The 15,498-nt window shown below is 61.9% G+C and overlaps 1 protein-coding gene across 1 annotated transcript; it reads left to right on the forward strand.

Moving 5' to 3' along the window:
- Positions 1 to 216: 216 nt before the first annotated feature.
- On the forward strand, positions 217 to 15,322 carry CADM4 (cell adhesion molecule 4; the record flags this gene model as incomplete). Its single annotated transcript, XM_079331927.1, has 9 exons — positions 217 to 286; positions 3,111 to 3,257; positions 4,357 to 4,509; positions 6,599 to 6,733; positions 8,022 to 8,186; positions 9,451 to 9,541; positions 12,577 to 12,746; positions 13,682 to 13,810; positions 15,255 to 15,322. Coding segments are annotated over 9 exons (1,128 nt in total), but the record flags the coding sequence as incomplete, so codon positions are not given.
- Between the last annotated feature and the right edge of the window lie 176 nt (positions 15,323 to 15,498).

Consider the following 15,498-nt stretch of genomic DNA (forward strand, 5'->3'; position numbering starts at 1 on the left):
CCCTCCCCCTTCTCTCCTATTGGCCCATCCCCCTGCATCTCATTAGCATCTCATTATCTCCCTCATTAGCATCTTCCGCGGGGTCTCCCCGTGCGGCCGCGAGCGGGGGGCCAAAAACCCCCCAAAAAACCCCCCAAAACCCCCAAAAAAACCCCAAAAAAAACCCCGGGAGGAGGAAGAGGAGGAGGAGGAGGAGGAGGGGGAGGGGAGGACGCGATGCGGGGCCCCCCCCGCGCCCCCCCCGCGCTGCTGCGGGGGCTGCTGCTGCTCTGGGCCGCGGGCCGAGGTGAGTGCCCCTCCCCCACCCCCAAAATCCCCATCCGCCCCTCCCCCACCCCCCAAAAACCGCATGGACCCCAAAAACCGCATCCGCCCCTCCCCCACCCCCCAAAAAACCGGCATGGACCCCTCCCCCACCCCAAAAACCGCATGGATCCCAAAAACCGCATCGGCCCCTCCCCCACCCCCCAAAAACCGCATGGACCCCAAAAACCGCATCCGCCCCTCCCCCACCCCCCAAAAATCCCCATCCACCCCTCCCCCACCCCCCAAAAACCCGCATCGACCCCTCCCCCACCGCGGAATACAGCATGGACCCCAAAAACCGCATCCGCCCCTCCCCCACCCCCCAAAAACCCCCATCCGCCCCTCCCCCACCCCCCAAAAACCGCATCCGCCCCTCCCCCACCCCCCAAAAAACCGGCATGGACCCCAAAAACCGCATCGGCCCCTCCCCCACCCCCCAAAAACCGCATCCGCCCCTCCCCCACCCCCCAAAAACCGCATCCGCCCCTCCCCCACCCCCCAAAAACCGCATGGACCCCAAAAACCGCATCCGCCCCTCCCCCACCCCCCAAAAACCCGCATCGGCCCCTCCCCCACCCCAAAAACCGCATGGACCCCAAAAACCCGGCATGGACCCCTCCCCCACCCTGAAAATACCGCATGGACCCCATCCCCCACCCCAAAAACCGCATGGACCCCAAAAATCCCCATCCACCCCTCCCCCACCCCCAAAAAACCCGTATGGACCCCAAAAACCGGCATCGACCCCTCCCCCACCCTGAAATTACCGCATGGACCCCAAAAACCCGCACCTACCCCTCCCCCACCCCAAAAACCCCCATTGACCCCAAAAATACCGGCACGGACCCCTCCCCCACCCTAAAAAAAAAAACCATCCACCCCTCCCCCACCCCAAAAACCCGCATAACCCCCAAAAACCCCCATGGACCCCTCCCCCACCCCTGAACCCCCATCGACCCCCAAAACCCGCATCGGCCCCTCCCCCACCCCCCAAAATCCCGCCGCGTTTGCCGCAGCCCCTCCCCCACCCCTCCGTGTATCGCCCCCTCCCCCCCCCCCCCCCCATTTTTTTTTTTGGGGGGGGGAGTCACATCACCCCTCCCCCACCCCGATTGTCACCCCCCATCCCCAGGGGGGTGACACTGCCCCTCCCCCATCCCCGGGGGGTGACACTGCCCCTCCCCCATCCCCGGGGGGTGACACTGCCCCTCCCCCATCCCCGGGGGGTGACACTGCCCCTCCCCCCCCCGGGTGACACACACAGCGCCATTGTCCCCTCGCTGTCCCCTCATTGTCCCTTTTCCCCGGGGGTGGGGGAGGGGCGGCACAAAGTGTCCCTTTGTCCCCTCCCCCCCCTCGGGGACACGGTGACCTTGGCGCGGGGGTGGGGGAGGGGCGGGGGGGTGGGGGAGGGGATTGTGCTGAATCAGCAAAACGCGGTGTCACCTCCCCCCCCCCCCCCCATTGGTGTCACCGCGGTGGCGTTGTCATGGCAACCGTTGGGGACAGTGGGGTGTCCCTGAGGTGGCAGCGGTGTTGGGGACACGCCCTGTGATGACGTCATTGGTGTCACCCCTGTGTCATTGTCATTGTCACTGTGTCATTGTCACTGTGTCACTGTCCCTGTGTCACTGTCACTGTCCCTGTCACTGTCCCTGTCACTGTCACTGTGTCACTGTCCCTGTGTCACTGTGTCCCTGTCACTGTCCCTGTGTCACTGTCCCTGTGTCACTGTCACTGTGTCACTGTCCCTGTGTCACTGTGTCACTGTCACTGTCCCTGTGTCACTGTCCCTGTGTCCCTGTCCCTGTGTCACTGTCACTGTGTCACTGTCACTGTCCCTGTGTCACTGTCCCTGTGTCACTGTCCCTGTGTCACTGTCACTGTCCCTGTGTCACTGTCCCTGTGTCACTGTCACTGTGTCACTGTCCCTGTGTCACTGTCACTGTCCCTGTGTCCCTGTCCCTGTCACTGTCACTGTCCCTGTGTCACTGTCCCTGTCCCTGTCACTGTCCCTGTGTCACTGTCCCTGTCACTGTCCCTGTCCCTGTCACTGTCCCTGTGTCACTGTCCCTGTGTCCCTGTCACTGTCCCTGTGTCACTGTCCCTGTGTCACTGTCCCTGTGTCACTGTCACTGTCCCTGTGTCCCTCTTGGTGTCCCCCTGTCCCCCATGGTGACACAATGTCCCTTTTCCCCTGTCCCCCTGTTGTCCCCCTGTTGTCACCCTGTCCCTCTGTCAGTTTCCTGTGTCCCCTGTCCCCTATGGTGACACTTTCTCTGTGTCCCCATGTCCCCTGTCCCCAAGTGACCTCAGTGTCACCCGTTCCCTTGTCCCTGTCAGTGTCCCCTGTCTCATGGTCACCCTGTCACCTGTCACTGCCCCCTGTCACCTGTCCCTGTCCCTGTCCCCAGGTCACTCGCAGGAGGTGCAGGCTGAGAATGTCACCGTGCTGGAGGGTGGCACTGCAGAGATCACCTGTCACCTGTCCCTGTCACCTGTCCCTGTCACCTGTCCCTGTCCCTGTCCCCAGGTCACTCGCAGGAGGTGCAGGCTGAGAATGTCACCGTGCTGGAGGGTGGCACTGCAGAGATCACCTGTCACCTGTCCCCTGTCACCTGTCCCTGTCACCTGTCCCTGTCACCTGTCCCTGTGTGTGTCCCCAGGTCACTCGCAGGAGGTGCAGGCTGAGAATGTCACCGTGCTGGAGGGTGGCACTGCAGAGATCACCTGTCACCTGTCCCTGTCACCTGTCCCTGTCCCTGTCACCTGTCCCTGTCACCTGTCCCTGTCCCTGTCCCCAGGTCACTCGCAGGAGGTGCAGGCTGAGAATGTCACCGTGCTGGAGGGTGGCACTGCAGAGATCACCTGTCACCTGCACAGGTACGACGGTTCCATCGTGGTGATCCAGAACCCGGCGCGGCAAACGCTGTTCTTCAACGGGACCCGCGGTGAGGGGGGGACAGGGGGGACACTGGGGACATTGGGGACATTGGGGGGACAGGGGGGACATTGGGGGGATTGGGGACACTGGGGACACTGGGGATAGAGGGGGGATTGGGGACATTGAGGGGACATTGGGGACACTGGGGACATTGGGGGGATTGGGGACATTGGGGGAACATTGGGGACACTGGGGACATTGGGGACACTGGGGGGGACATTGGGGACACTGGGGGGGACATTGGGGACAATGGGGGGGACATTGGGGACACTGGGGACAGTGGGGGATTGGGGACAGTGGGGACATCAGGGGTGTTGGGGACATTGAGGGGATTGAGGATATTGGGGACTTGGGGACATTGAGGTGACATTGGGGACACTGAGGGCACATTGAGGACATTGTCCCTGTCACCCATGGGTGACCCTGCTGTCCCATGGGTGACACTGTGACCCCAAGGTGACACCCCTGTCCCTGTCCCAGCCCTGAAGGACGAGCGTTTCGAGCTGGAGCTGTCCCTGTGTCCCATGGGTGACTCTGTGGGTGACACTGTGACCCTGTGGGTGACACTGTGACCCCTGGGTGACCCTGCTGTCCCATGGGTGTCCCTGTCACCCATGGGTGACACCCCTGTCCCTGTCCCCAGCCCTGAAGGACGAGCGTTTCGAGCTGGGGCTGTCCCTGTGTCCCATGGGTGACCCTGTGGGTGACACTGTGACCCTGTGGGTGTCCCTGTGACCCATGGGTGACCCTGCTGTCCCATGGGTGACACTGTGACCCCAAGGTGACACCCCTGTCCCCAGTCCTGAAGGACGAGCGTTTCGAGCTGGGGCTGTCCCTGTGTCCCATGGGTGACTCTGTGGGTGACACTGTGACCCTGTGGGTGACACTGTGACCCTGTGGGTGACACTGTGACGCTGTGGGTGTCCCTGTCACCCATGGGTGACACCCCTGTCCCTGTCCCCAGCCCTGAAGGACGAGCGTTTCGAGCTGGGGCTGTGTCAGTGACCCATGGGTGACCCTGTGGGTGACACTGTGACCCCTGGGTGACCCTGCTGTCCCATGGGTGTCCCTGTCACCCATGGGTGACACCCCTGTCCCTGTCCCAGCCCTGAAGGACGAGCGTTTCGAGCTGGCCGAGTTCAGCCGGCGGCGGCTGCGGCTGCGCCTGGCGCGAGCGCGGCTGGACGACGAGGGCGGCTACTTCTGCCAGCTGTATGCAGATGACACCCACCACCAGATAGCCACGCTGACCGTGCTGGGTATGGACACCTGGGCACACCTGAGACACACCTGGGCACACCTGGATACACCTGGATACACCTGAGATAGATACAGACACACCTGGGGTCACTTCTGCCAGCTGTATGCAGATGACACCCACCACCAGATAGCCACGCTGACCGTGCTGGGTATGGACACCTGGGGACACCTGGGACACACCTGGATACACCTGGATACACCTGAGATAGATACAGGCACACCTGGGGTCACTTCTGCCAGCTGTATGCAGATGACACCCACCACCAGATAGCCACGCTGACCGTGCTGGGTATGGACACCTGGGCACACCTGGGCACACCTGGGGACACCTGGATACACCTGGGCACACCTGAGACACACCTGGGGTCACTTCTGCCAGCTGTATGCAGATGACACCCACCACCAGATAGCCACGCTGACCGTGCTGGGTATGGACACCTGGGCACACCTGGATACACCTGGGTACACCTGAGATACACCTGGGAACACCTGGGTACACCTGGGAACACCTGGATACACCTGGGTACACCTGAGATACACCTGGGAACACCTGGGTACACCTGAGATACACCTGGGAACACCTGGATACACCTGGGAACACCTGAGATACACCTGGGTACACCTGGGAACACCTGGATACACCTGGGTACACCTGGGAACACCTGAATACACCTGGGGACACCTGAGACACACCTGGATACACCTGAGATAGATACAGGCACACCTGGGGTCACTTCTGCCAGCTGTATGCAGATGACACCCACCACCAGATAGCCACACTGACCGTGCTGGGTATGGACACCTGGGCACACCTGGGACACACCTGGGCACACCTGGGATACACCTGGATACACCTGGGAACACCTGGATACACCTGAGATAGATACAGGCACACCTGGGGTCACTTCTGCCAGCTGTATGCAGATGACACCCACCACCAGATAGCCACGCTGACCGTGCTGGGTATGGACACCTGGGCACACCTGGGCACACCTGGATACACCTGGGCACACCTGGGTACACCTGGGTACACCTGAGATAGATACAGACACACCTGGGGTCACTTCTGCCAGCTGTATGCAGATGACACCCACCACCAGATAGCCACGCTGACCGTGCTGGGTATGGACACCTGGGCACACCTGGGGACACCTGGGTACACCTGGATACACCTGGGAACACCTGGGGACACACCTGAGACACACCTGGATACACCTGAGATAGATACAGGCACACCTGGGGTCACTTCTGCCAGCTGTATGCAGATGACACCCACCACCAGATAGCCACGCTGACCGTGCTGGGTATGGACACCTGGGCACACCTGGGTACACCTGGGGACACCTGGGTACACCTGGGTACACCTGAGACACACCTGGATACACCTGAGATAGATACAGGCACACCTGGGGTCACTTCTGCCAGCTGTATGCAGATGACACCCACCACCAGATAGCCACGCTCACCGTGCTGGGTATGGACACCTGGGGACACCTGGGCACACCTGGATACACCTGGGCACACCTGGATACACCTGGGATACACCTGGATACACCTGGATACACCTGAGATAGATACAGGCACACCTGGGGTCACTTCTGCCAGCTGTATGCAGATGACACCCACCACCAGATAGCCACGCTGACAGTGCTGGGTATGGACACCTGGGCACACCTGGGAACACCTGGGGACACCTGGGGACACCTGGGAACACCTGGGGGCACCTGGATACACCTGGGGACACCTGGGTACACCTGAGATACACCTGGGGGCACCTGGGTACACCTGGGGGCACCTGAGATACACCTGGGCACACCTGGAAGGAACAGGACACTTCCCACACACCCAGACCCAGATCCTCGTGTCCCCTCCCACTCCTTGGGGACACCTGAGGACACCTGAGGTCACCGGGGCACACCTGAGGACACCTGGGCACACCTGAGGTCACTCAGTGGCCGCTGCTGCCCGTCACTTCCTGTGTCACCTCCCAAAGCCACATCCCGGGGTCACCTGGGGACACACCTGGGGACACCTGGCTGTGCTTTTCTCCCCCGTGTCTCACCTGTCTCACCTGTCTCACCTGTGCAGTGCCCCCCGAGGAGCCCCAGGTGGAGGCAGCAGCTCTGGCAGTGGAGGGGGGGGAGCTGGAGCTCACCTGCCTCGTGCCCCGCGCGCGACCCCTGGCCACGCTCAGGTGGTACCGGGACCGGCGGGAGCTGCCAGGTGAGCCTCACCTGGGGGGGAGGGGCACACCTGGGGGGGATGGGGACACACCTGGGGGGGAGGGGCACACCTGGGGGGGAGGGGCACACATCTGGGGGGAGAGATACACCTGGGAGGGGCATGGGGACACACCTGGGAGGGATTTGGGGTCACCTGGGACACACCTGGGAGGGATTTGGGGGCACACATGGGGGGGAGGGAGACACACCTGGGACACACCTGGGGGGGATGGGGACACACCTGGGAGGGATTTGGGGTCACACCTGGGGAGGATTTGGGGTCACCTGGGACACACCTGTGTCACCGTGATTATCTGGGGGAGGGGGCACACCTGTGTCTTCCCAATCCTCTCTGTGTCCCCAATGTCACCTGAGTGACACCTGAGTGTTACCTGGGTGTCACCTGAGTCATGTGTGTGTCACCTGTGTCCCCAATGTCACCTGTGTCCCACTTGTCTCACCTGTGTCTCACCTGTCCCACCTCTCTTACCTATCCCACCTGTCTCACCTGTCTGTATCTCACCTGTCTCTCACCTGTATCTCACCTGTATCTCACCTGTCTCTCACCTGTCTCTCCCCTGTATCTCACCTGTATCTCACCTGTATCTCACCTCTCTCACCTGTCTCTCACCTGTGTCTCACCTGTGCAGGTGATAACACCCACAGACAGGTGGGGAAGGTGTTCTGGCAGAGCAGTGCCCCTGTCTCACCTGTGTCTCACCTGTATCTCACCTGTATCTCACCTGTATCTCACCTGTGTCTCACCTGTATCTCACCTGTCTCTCACCTGTCTCTCACCTGTCTCTCACCTGTATCTCACCTGTCTCTCACCTGTCTCTCACCTGTCTCTCACCTGTGTCTCACCTGTCTCTCACCTGTCCAGGTGATAACACCCACAGACAGGTGGGGAAGGTGTTCTGGCAGAGCAGTGCCCCTGTCTCACCTGTATCTCACCTGTGCAGGTGATAACACCCACAGGCAGGTGGGGAAGGTGTTCTGGCAGAGCAGTGCCCCTGTCTCACCTGTCTCTCACCTGTCTCTCACCTGTGCAGGTGATAACACCCACAGGCAGGTGGGGAAGGTGTTCTGGCAGAGCAGTGCCCCTGTCTCACCTGTGTCTCACCTGTGCAGGTGATAACACCCACAGGCAGGTGGGGAAGGTGTTCTGGCAGAGCAGTGCCCCTGTCTCACCTGTGTCTCACCTGTGCAGGTGATAACACCCACAGGCAGGTGGGGAAGGTGTTCTGGCAGAGCAGTGCCCCTGTCTCACCTGTGTCTCACCTGTGCAGGTGATAACACCCACGGGCAGGTGGGGAAGGTGTTCTGGCAGAGCTCCCTGCTCCGGCTCCCCGTGCAGCGCCGCGATCACGGCGCCGTCCTCACCTGCGAGGCGACACACCCGGCGCTGGGGCGGGGCCAGAGGCGGCTGACGCAGTATCAGCTGGACGTGCAGTGTGAGGGACTGGGAGGGACTGGGATAGACTGGGAGGGGATTGGGATAGACTGGGATATACTGGGAGGGACTGGGATGGGATTGGGAGGGACTGGGATAAACTGGGATGGGATTGGGAGGGACTGGGATATACTGGGAGGGGATTGGGAGGGACTGGGATAAACTGGGAGGGGATTGGGAGGGACTGGGATAAACTGGGAGGGACTGGGATAGACTGGGATAAACTGGGAGGGACTGGGATGGGATTGGGATGGACTGGGATGGACTGGGATAGACTGGGATATACTGGGAGGGACTGGGATAGACTGGGATAAACTGGGAGGGACTGGGATGGGCTTGGGAGGGACTGGGAAAAGGACTGGGAGGGACTGGGGGGACTGGGATGGACTGGGATAAACTGGGATGGGATTGGGAGGGACTGGGATAAACTGGGATGGGATTGGGAGGGACTGGGATAAACTGGGAGGGAACTGGGATGGGATGGGGATGGACTGGGAGGGAATTTGGGAGAACTGGGAGGGACTGGGAGGGGACTGGGATGAACTGGGATGGGAGTGGAGAGGATTGAGGGGCACTGGGATAAACTGGGGTGAACTGGGACAAACTGGGAGTGACCAGAACCGCTGGAGCCGTGGGCACAGGTGGCACTGGGCGTGTCCCAGGTGCCACCATGGGGGTCACAGGTGGCACTGGGCGTGTCCCAGGTGACACCAGGGGGTCATAGGTGGCACTGGGCGTGTCCCAGGTGCCACCAAAGGGTCCCAGGTGACACTGGGCGTGTCCCAGGGGGTCACAGGTGACACTGGGCGTGTCCCAGGTGCCACCAAAGGGTCACAGGTGGCACTGGGCGTGTCCCAGGTGACACCAGGGGGTCATAGGTGGCACTGGGCGTGTCCCAGGTGACACCAGGGGGATCACAGGTGGCACTGGGCGTGTCCCAGGTGCCACCAAAGGGTCACAGGTGGCACTGGGCGTGTCCCAGGGGTCACAGGTGACACTGGGCGTGTCCCAGGTGCCACCAAAGGGTCACAGGTGGCTCTGGGCGTGTCCCAGGGGGTCACAGGTGGCACTGGGCGTGTCCCAGGGGGTCACAGGTGGCACTGGGCGTGTCCCAGGTGACACCAAAGGGTCACAGGTGGCACTGGGCGTGTCCCAGGGGGTCACAGGTGGCTCTGGGCGTGTCCCAGGTGCCATCAGGGCTCCCCCCTGTCGCACACCTGTCCCCCAGGTGTGTCACCTGCCTGACCCCGCCCCCTCTCCCCCAGACCCGCCCTCCGCCCGCATCCTCCCCTCGCAGAGCGTCCTGCGCCAGGGAGACACCCTGGAGCTCACCTGTGCCACCAACGGCAACCCCCGGTGAGCACACCTGGGCACACCTGGGGACAGCTGGGGGATACTTGGGGACAGCTGGGGACACCTGGGGACACCTGGGCACACACCTGGGGACACCTGGGACACACCTGGGGACAGCTGGGGATACCTGGGATACACCTGGGCACACCTGGGGACACACCTGGGGACACCTGGGGATACCTGGGACACACCTGGGGACACACCTGGGCACACCTGGGGATACACCTGGGGACAGCTGGGGACAGCTGGGACACACCTGGGGACACCTGGGCACACCTGGGGACAGCTGGGGGATACCTGGGGATACCTGGGGGACACCTGGGGACACCTGGGGATACCTGGGACACACCTGGGCACACCTGGGGACACACCTGGGGACACCTGGGGATACCTGGGACACACCTGGGACACACCTGGGGACAGCTGGAGACAGCTGGGGATACCTGGGATACACCTGGGGTATCCATAGATACACCTGGGCAAACCTGGGGGATACCAGGGAGACACCCTGGAGCTCACCTGTGCCACCAACGGCAACCCCCGGTGAGCACACCTGGGCACACCTGGGGACACCTGGGGACATCTGGGGACACCTGGGGACACCTGGGGACACACCTGGGGACAGCTGGGGATACCTGGGGGACACCTGGGGCATCCATAGATACACCTGGGCAAACCTGGGGGATACCAGGGAGACACCCTGGAGCTCACCTGTGCCACCAACGGCAACCCCCGGTGAGCACACCTGGGCACACCTGGGGACAGCTGGGGGATACCTGGGACACAGCTAGGGACACCTGGGGGATACCTGGGGACAGCTGGGGGATACCTGGAATATCCATAGACACACCTGGGGGACAGCTGGGGACACACCTGGGACACACCTGGGCACACACCTGGGGACAGCTGGGGATACCTGGGATACACCTGGGGCATCCATAGATACACCTGGGATACACCTGGGGACACCTGGGGGATACTTGGGGACAGCTGGGGACACCTGGGCACACACCTGGGGACAGCTGGGGGATACCTGGGACACAGCTGGGGACACACCTGGGACACACCTGGGATATCCATAGACACACCTGGGGGACAGCTGGGACACACCTGGGGTATCCATAGATACACCCGGGGACACCTGGGGGACAGCTGGGGACACCTGGGCACACCTGGGATATGGGGAAACCCCAAATCTGTGGCGTTGGGACAGTGGAGACCCCAAATCAATGGGGCTGGGATTTAGGGGACCCCAAATCTGTGGGTCTGACCCCAAATCTGTGTGTTTGGTATTTAGGGTACCCCAAATCTCAGAGTATGACCCCCCATTATCCCCCCAGCCCCACGGTGACCTGGAGCCGCGGGAACGAGTCACTGCCGGGGCAAGAACCCCAAATCTGTGGGTTTGACCCCAAATCTGTGGGATTTGGGATTTAGGGCACCCCAAATCTCTGTCCCTGACCCCACTGTCCCCCCCCAGCCCCACGGTGAGCTGGAGCCGCGGGAACGAGTTGCTGCCGGGGCAAGAACCCCAAATCTGTGGGGTTTGGGATTTAGGGCACCCCAAATCTGTGGGTTTGACCCCAAATCTGTGGGTCTGACCCCAAATCTGTGGGTCTGACCCCAAATCTGTGGGGTTTGGATTTAGGGCACCCCAAATCTCAGGGTCTGACCCCATTATCCCCCCCCCAGCCCCACGGTGACCTGGAGCCGCGGGAACGAGTCGCTGCCGGGGCAAGAACCCCAAATCTGTGGGGTTTGGGATTTAGGGCACCCCAAATCTGTGGGATTTGGGATTTAGGGGACCCCAAATCTGTGGGGTTTGGATTTAGGGCACCCCAAATCTGTGGGATTTGGGATTTAGGGCACCCCAAATCTCTGTCCCTGACCTCGTTATCCCCCCCCCAGCCCCACGGTGACCTGGAGCCGCGGGAACGAGTCACTGCTGGGGCAAGAACCCCAAATCTGTGGGATTTGGGATTTAGGGTACCCCAAATCTGTGGGGTTTGGGATTTAGGGTACCCCAAATCTGTGGGTTTGGATTTAGGGCACCCCAAATCCAGTGGGGCTGGGATTTAGGGCACCCCAAATCTGTGGGGTTTGGATTTAGGGCACCCCAAATCTGTGGGTTTGGTATTTAGGGGACCCCAAATCTCAGAGTATGTCCCTATTTCCCCTCCCCCAGCCCCACGGTGACCTGGAGCCGCGGGAACGAGTCGCTGCTGGGGCAAGAACCCCAAATCTGTGGGTCTGACCCCAAATCTGTGGGTTTGACCCCAAATCTGTGGGGTTTGGGATTTAGGGCACCCCAAATCTGTGGGTTTGGATTTAGGGCACCCCAAATCTCTGTCCCTGACCCCACTGTCCCCCCCCCAGCCCCACGGTGACCTGGAGCCGCGGGAATGAGTCACTGCTGGGGCAAGAACCCCAAATCTGTGGGATTTGGGATTTAGGGGACCCCAAATCTGTGGGTCTGACCCCAAATCTGTGGGTTTGGTATTTAGGGGACCCCAAATCTGTGGGGTTTGGGATTTAGGGCACCCCAAATCTGTGGGTCTGACCCCAAATCCAATGGGGCTGGGATTTAGGGCACCCCAAATCTGTGGGTTTGGATTTAGGGTACCCCAAATCTCAGAGTATGACCCCCCATTATCCCCCCAGCCCCACGGTGACCTGGAGCCGCGGGAACGAGTCACTGCCGGGGCAAGAACCCCAAATCTGTGGGATTTGGGATTTAGGGGACCCCAAATCTGTGGGTCTGACCCCAAATCTCTGTCCCTGACCCCAAATCCAATGGGGCTGGGATTTAGGGCACCCCAAATCTGTGGGTTTGGTATTTAGGGGACCCCAAATCTCAGAGTATGTCCCTATTTCCCCTTCCCCAGCCCCACGGTGACCTGGAGCCGCGGGAACGAGTCACTGCTGGGGCAAGAACCCCAAATCTGTGGGGTTTGGGATTTAGGGCACCCCAAATCTGTGGGGTTTGGGATTTAGGGGACCCCAAATCTCTGTCCCTGACCCCGTTATCCCCCCCCCAGCCCCACGGTGACCTGGAGCCGCGGGAACGAGTCGCTGCCGCCCCGAGCCCGCGCCGAGGGCGAGCGCCTGACGCTGCCGGCGCTGAACCCGCAGGACAACGGCTCCTACACCTGCCAGGTGGGCAACGCCCACGGCAGAGCTACAGACACCTACGTGCTGGTGGTGTATGGTGAGTGACACCTGGGGACACCTGGGGGCACCTGGGGACACCTGGGCACACCTGGGGTCACCTGGGGACACCTGGGTACACCTGGGGACACCTGGGGGGCATTGGGACACACCTGGGCACACCTGGGGGCACCTGGGTACACCTGGGGGCATTGGGACACACCTGGGGTCACACCTGCCAGGTGGGCAACGCCCACGGCAGAGCTACAGACACCTACGTGCTGGTGGTGTATGGTGAGTGACACCTGGGGGCACCTGGGGACACCTGGGCACACCTGGGGGGCATTGGGACACACCTGGGGACACCTGGGGTCACCTGGGGGGCATTGGGACACACCTGGGGACACCTGGGCACACCTGGGGGGCATTGGGATACACCTGGGGACACCTGGGGGGCATTGGGACACACCTGGGGACACCTGGGGGGCATTGGGACACACCTGGGGACACCTGGGTACATTGGGATACACCTGGGGGCACCTGGGGCACACCTGGGGACACCTGGGAGTGGTTGGGACATCTGAAACATACCTGGGCACACCTGGGGGTGATTGAAGCACACCTGGGACACACCTGGGAGGGGTTGGGACACACCTGAGACACATCTGGGGGTGATTGTGACCACACCTGGTCACACCTGGGACACACCTGGGGATACTTGGGGATACTTGGGGACACACCTGGGGCACACCTGGGGACACACCTGGGACACCTGGGACACACCTGGGACACACCTGGGGATACTTGGGGACACCTGGGGACACACCTGGGGCACACCTGGGCACACCTGGGGCACACCTGGGGACACACCTGGGACACCTGGGACACACCTGGGACACACCTGGGGATACTTGGGGACACACCTGGGGACACCTGGTGGTTATTGTGTCCCCCCTGTCCCACCTGTGTCACCTGTGTCCCACCTGTGTCCCGCAGACCCGGGGGCGGTGCTGGCGGCGCAGGGGGCGGGGCCGTTCGCCGTGGTGGGCGGGGCCCTGGCGCTGCTGGTGTTCCTGCTGCTGCTCCTGCTGGGGGCGCTGCTCTGCTGCTCCGTGCGACAGAAAGGTGGGCGGGGCTTCAAAAGGGGGCGGGGCCTCGGGGGATGGGGCGGGGCTTCAAAAGGGGGCGGGGTTTGGAGGAATGGGCGTGGTGTTTGTGGGAGGGGCGTGGTTTAAAGAGTGGGTGTGGGGTTGGGTTGTAATGAAGGGGCGGGGCTGTCAAAAGGGGCGGGGCTTTGAGAAAGGGGGCGTGGTCACTGGGAGGTGGGCGGGGTTTGGAGGAATGGGCGTGGTGTTTGGGGGAGGGGCACAGTTTAAAGCGTGGGGGTGGAGTTGGGTTTGAATAAAGGGGCGGGGCTTCCAAAAGGGGCGGGTCTTTGAGAAAAGGGGTGTGGCTTCTGGAGGGGGCGGGGTTTGGAGGAATGGGCGTGGTGTTTGGGGGAGGGGCGTGGCTTAAAGTCTGTGGGTGGGGGGTGGGTTGTAATGAAGAGGGCGTGGCGCTGTGGGCGGGGTCTGGAATGGCTGGGAGAGGGGGAGGGGTGGGCGTGGTGTGTGTCCCCACCTGTCCTCACCTGTCCCAGGTGTGGCCTGGGTGTGTCCCCACCTGTCCTGGGTGTGTCCTCACCTGTCCTGGGTGTGTCCCCACCTGTCCTGGGTGTGTCCCCTCCTGTCCTGGGTGTGTCCCCACCTGTCCTGGGTGTGTCCCCTCCTGTCCTGGGTGTGTCCCCACCTGCCCTGGGTGTGTTCTCACCTGTCCTGGGTGTGTCCCCACCTGTCCTGGGTGTGTCCCCCATGTGATCTCACCTGTCCCAGGTGTGGCCTGGGTGTGTCCTCACCTGTCCCAGGTGTGGCCTGGGTGTGTCCCCACCTGTCCTGGGTGTGTCCCCCATGTGATCTCACCTGTCCCAGGTGTGGCCTGGGTGTGTCCCCACCTGTCCCAGGTGTATCTTGGGTGTGTTCTCACCTGTCCTTGTCACCAGTTTTTTACCTGACACACCAAGTCCCCACCTGTCCCTCCTGTCTCACCTGTCTCTGTGTGTCCCCACCTGTCCCCAGGTGTCTCTGTGTGTCCCCAGGTGTCTCCCCTGTCTCTCACCTGTCTCTCACCTGTCCCTCACCTGTCTCAGCTGTCTCTCACCTGTCTCACCTGTCTTTGTGTGTGTCACCTGTCTCTTAACCTGTCTCACCTGTCACCAGGTGTCTCACCTGTCCCTCCCTTGTCTCACCTGTCCCTTACCTGTCCCTGTGTGTCTCACCTGTCCCTCCCCTGTCTCACCTGTCTCACCTGTCTCTGTGTGTCACTGTGTGTCCCTGTGTGTCTCACCTCTCCCTCACCTGTCCCTGTGTGTCTCTGTGTGTCCCCAGGTGTCTTCCCTGTCCCTCCCTTGTCTCACCTATCCCTCACCTGTCCCCAGGTGTCTCCCCTGTCCCTCCCTTGTCTCACCTGTCCCTTACCTGTCTCCCCTGTCTCACCTGTCCCTGTGTGTCTCACCTGTCTCACCTGTCCCCAGGTTCGTACCTGACGCACGAGGCCAGCGCCTGTCCCTGTGTGTCCCTGTGTGTCTCTGTGTGTCCCCAGGTGTCTCACCTGTCCCCAATGTCCCTCACCTGTCTGCCCTGTCTCACCTGTCCCTTACCTGTCTCACCTGTCCCTCACCTGTCCCTGTGTGTCTCTGTGTGTCCCCAGGTGTCTCACCTGTCTCACCTGTCCCTCACCTGTCCCCAGGTGTCTCACCTGTCCCTCACCTGTCCCCA

The sequence above is a fragment of the Erithacus rubecula genome (assembly GCF_903797595.1).
Source record: "Erithacus rubecula genome assembly, contig: scaffold_1185_arrow_ctg1, whole genome shotgun sequence".
Taxonomy (NCBI): Eukaryota; Metazoa; Chordata; class Aves; order Passeriformes; family Muscicapidae; genus Erithacus; species Erithacus rubecula.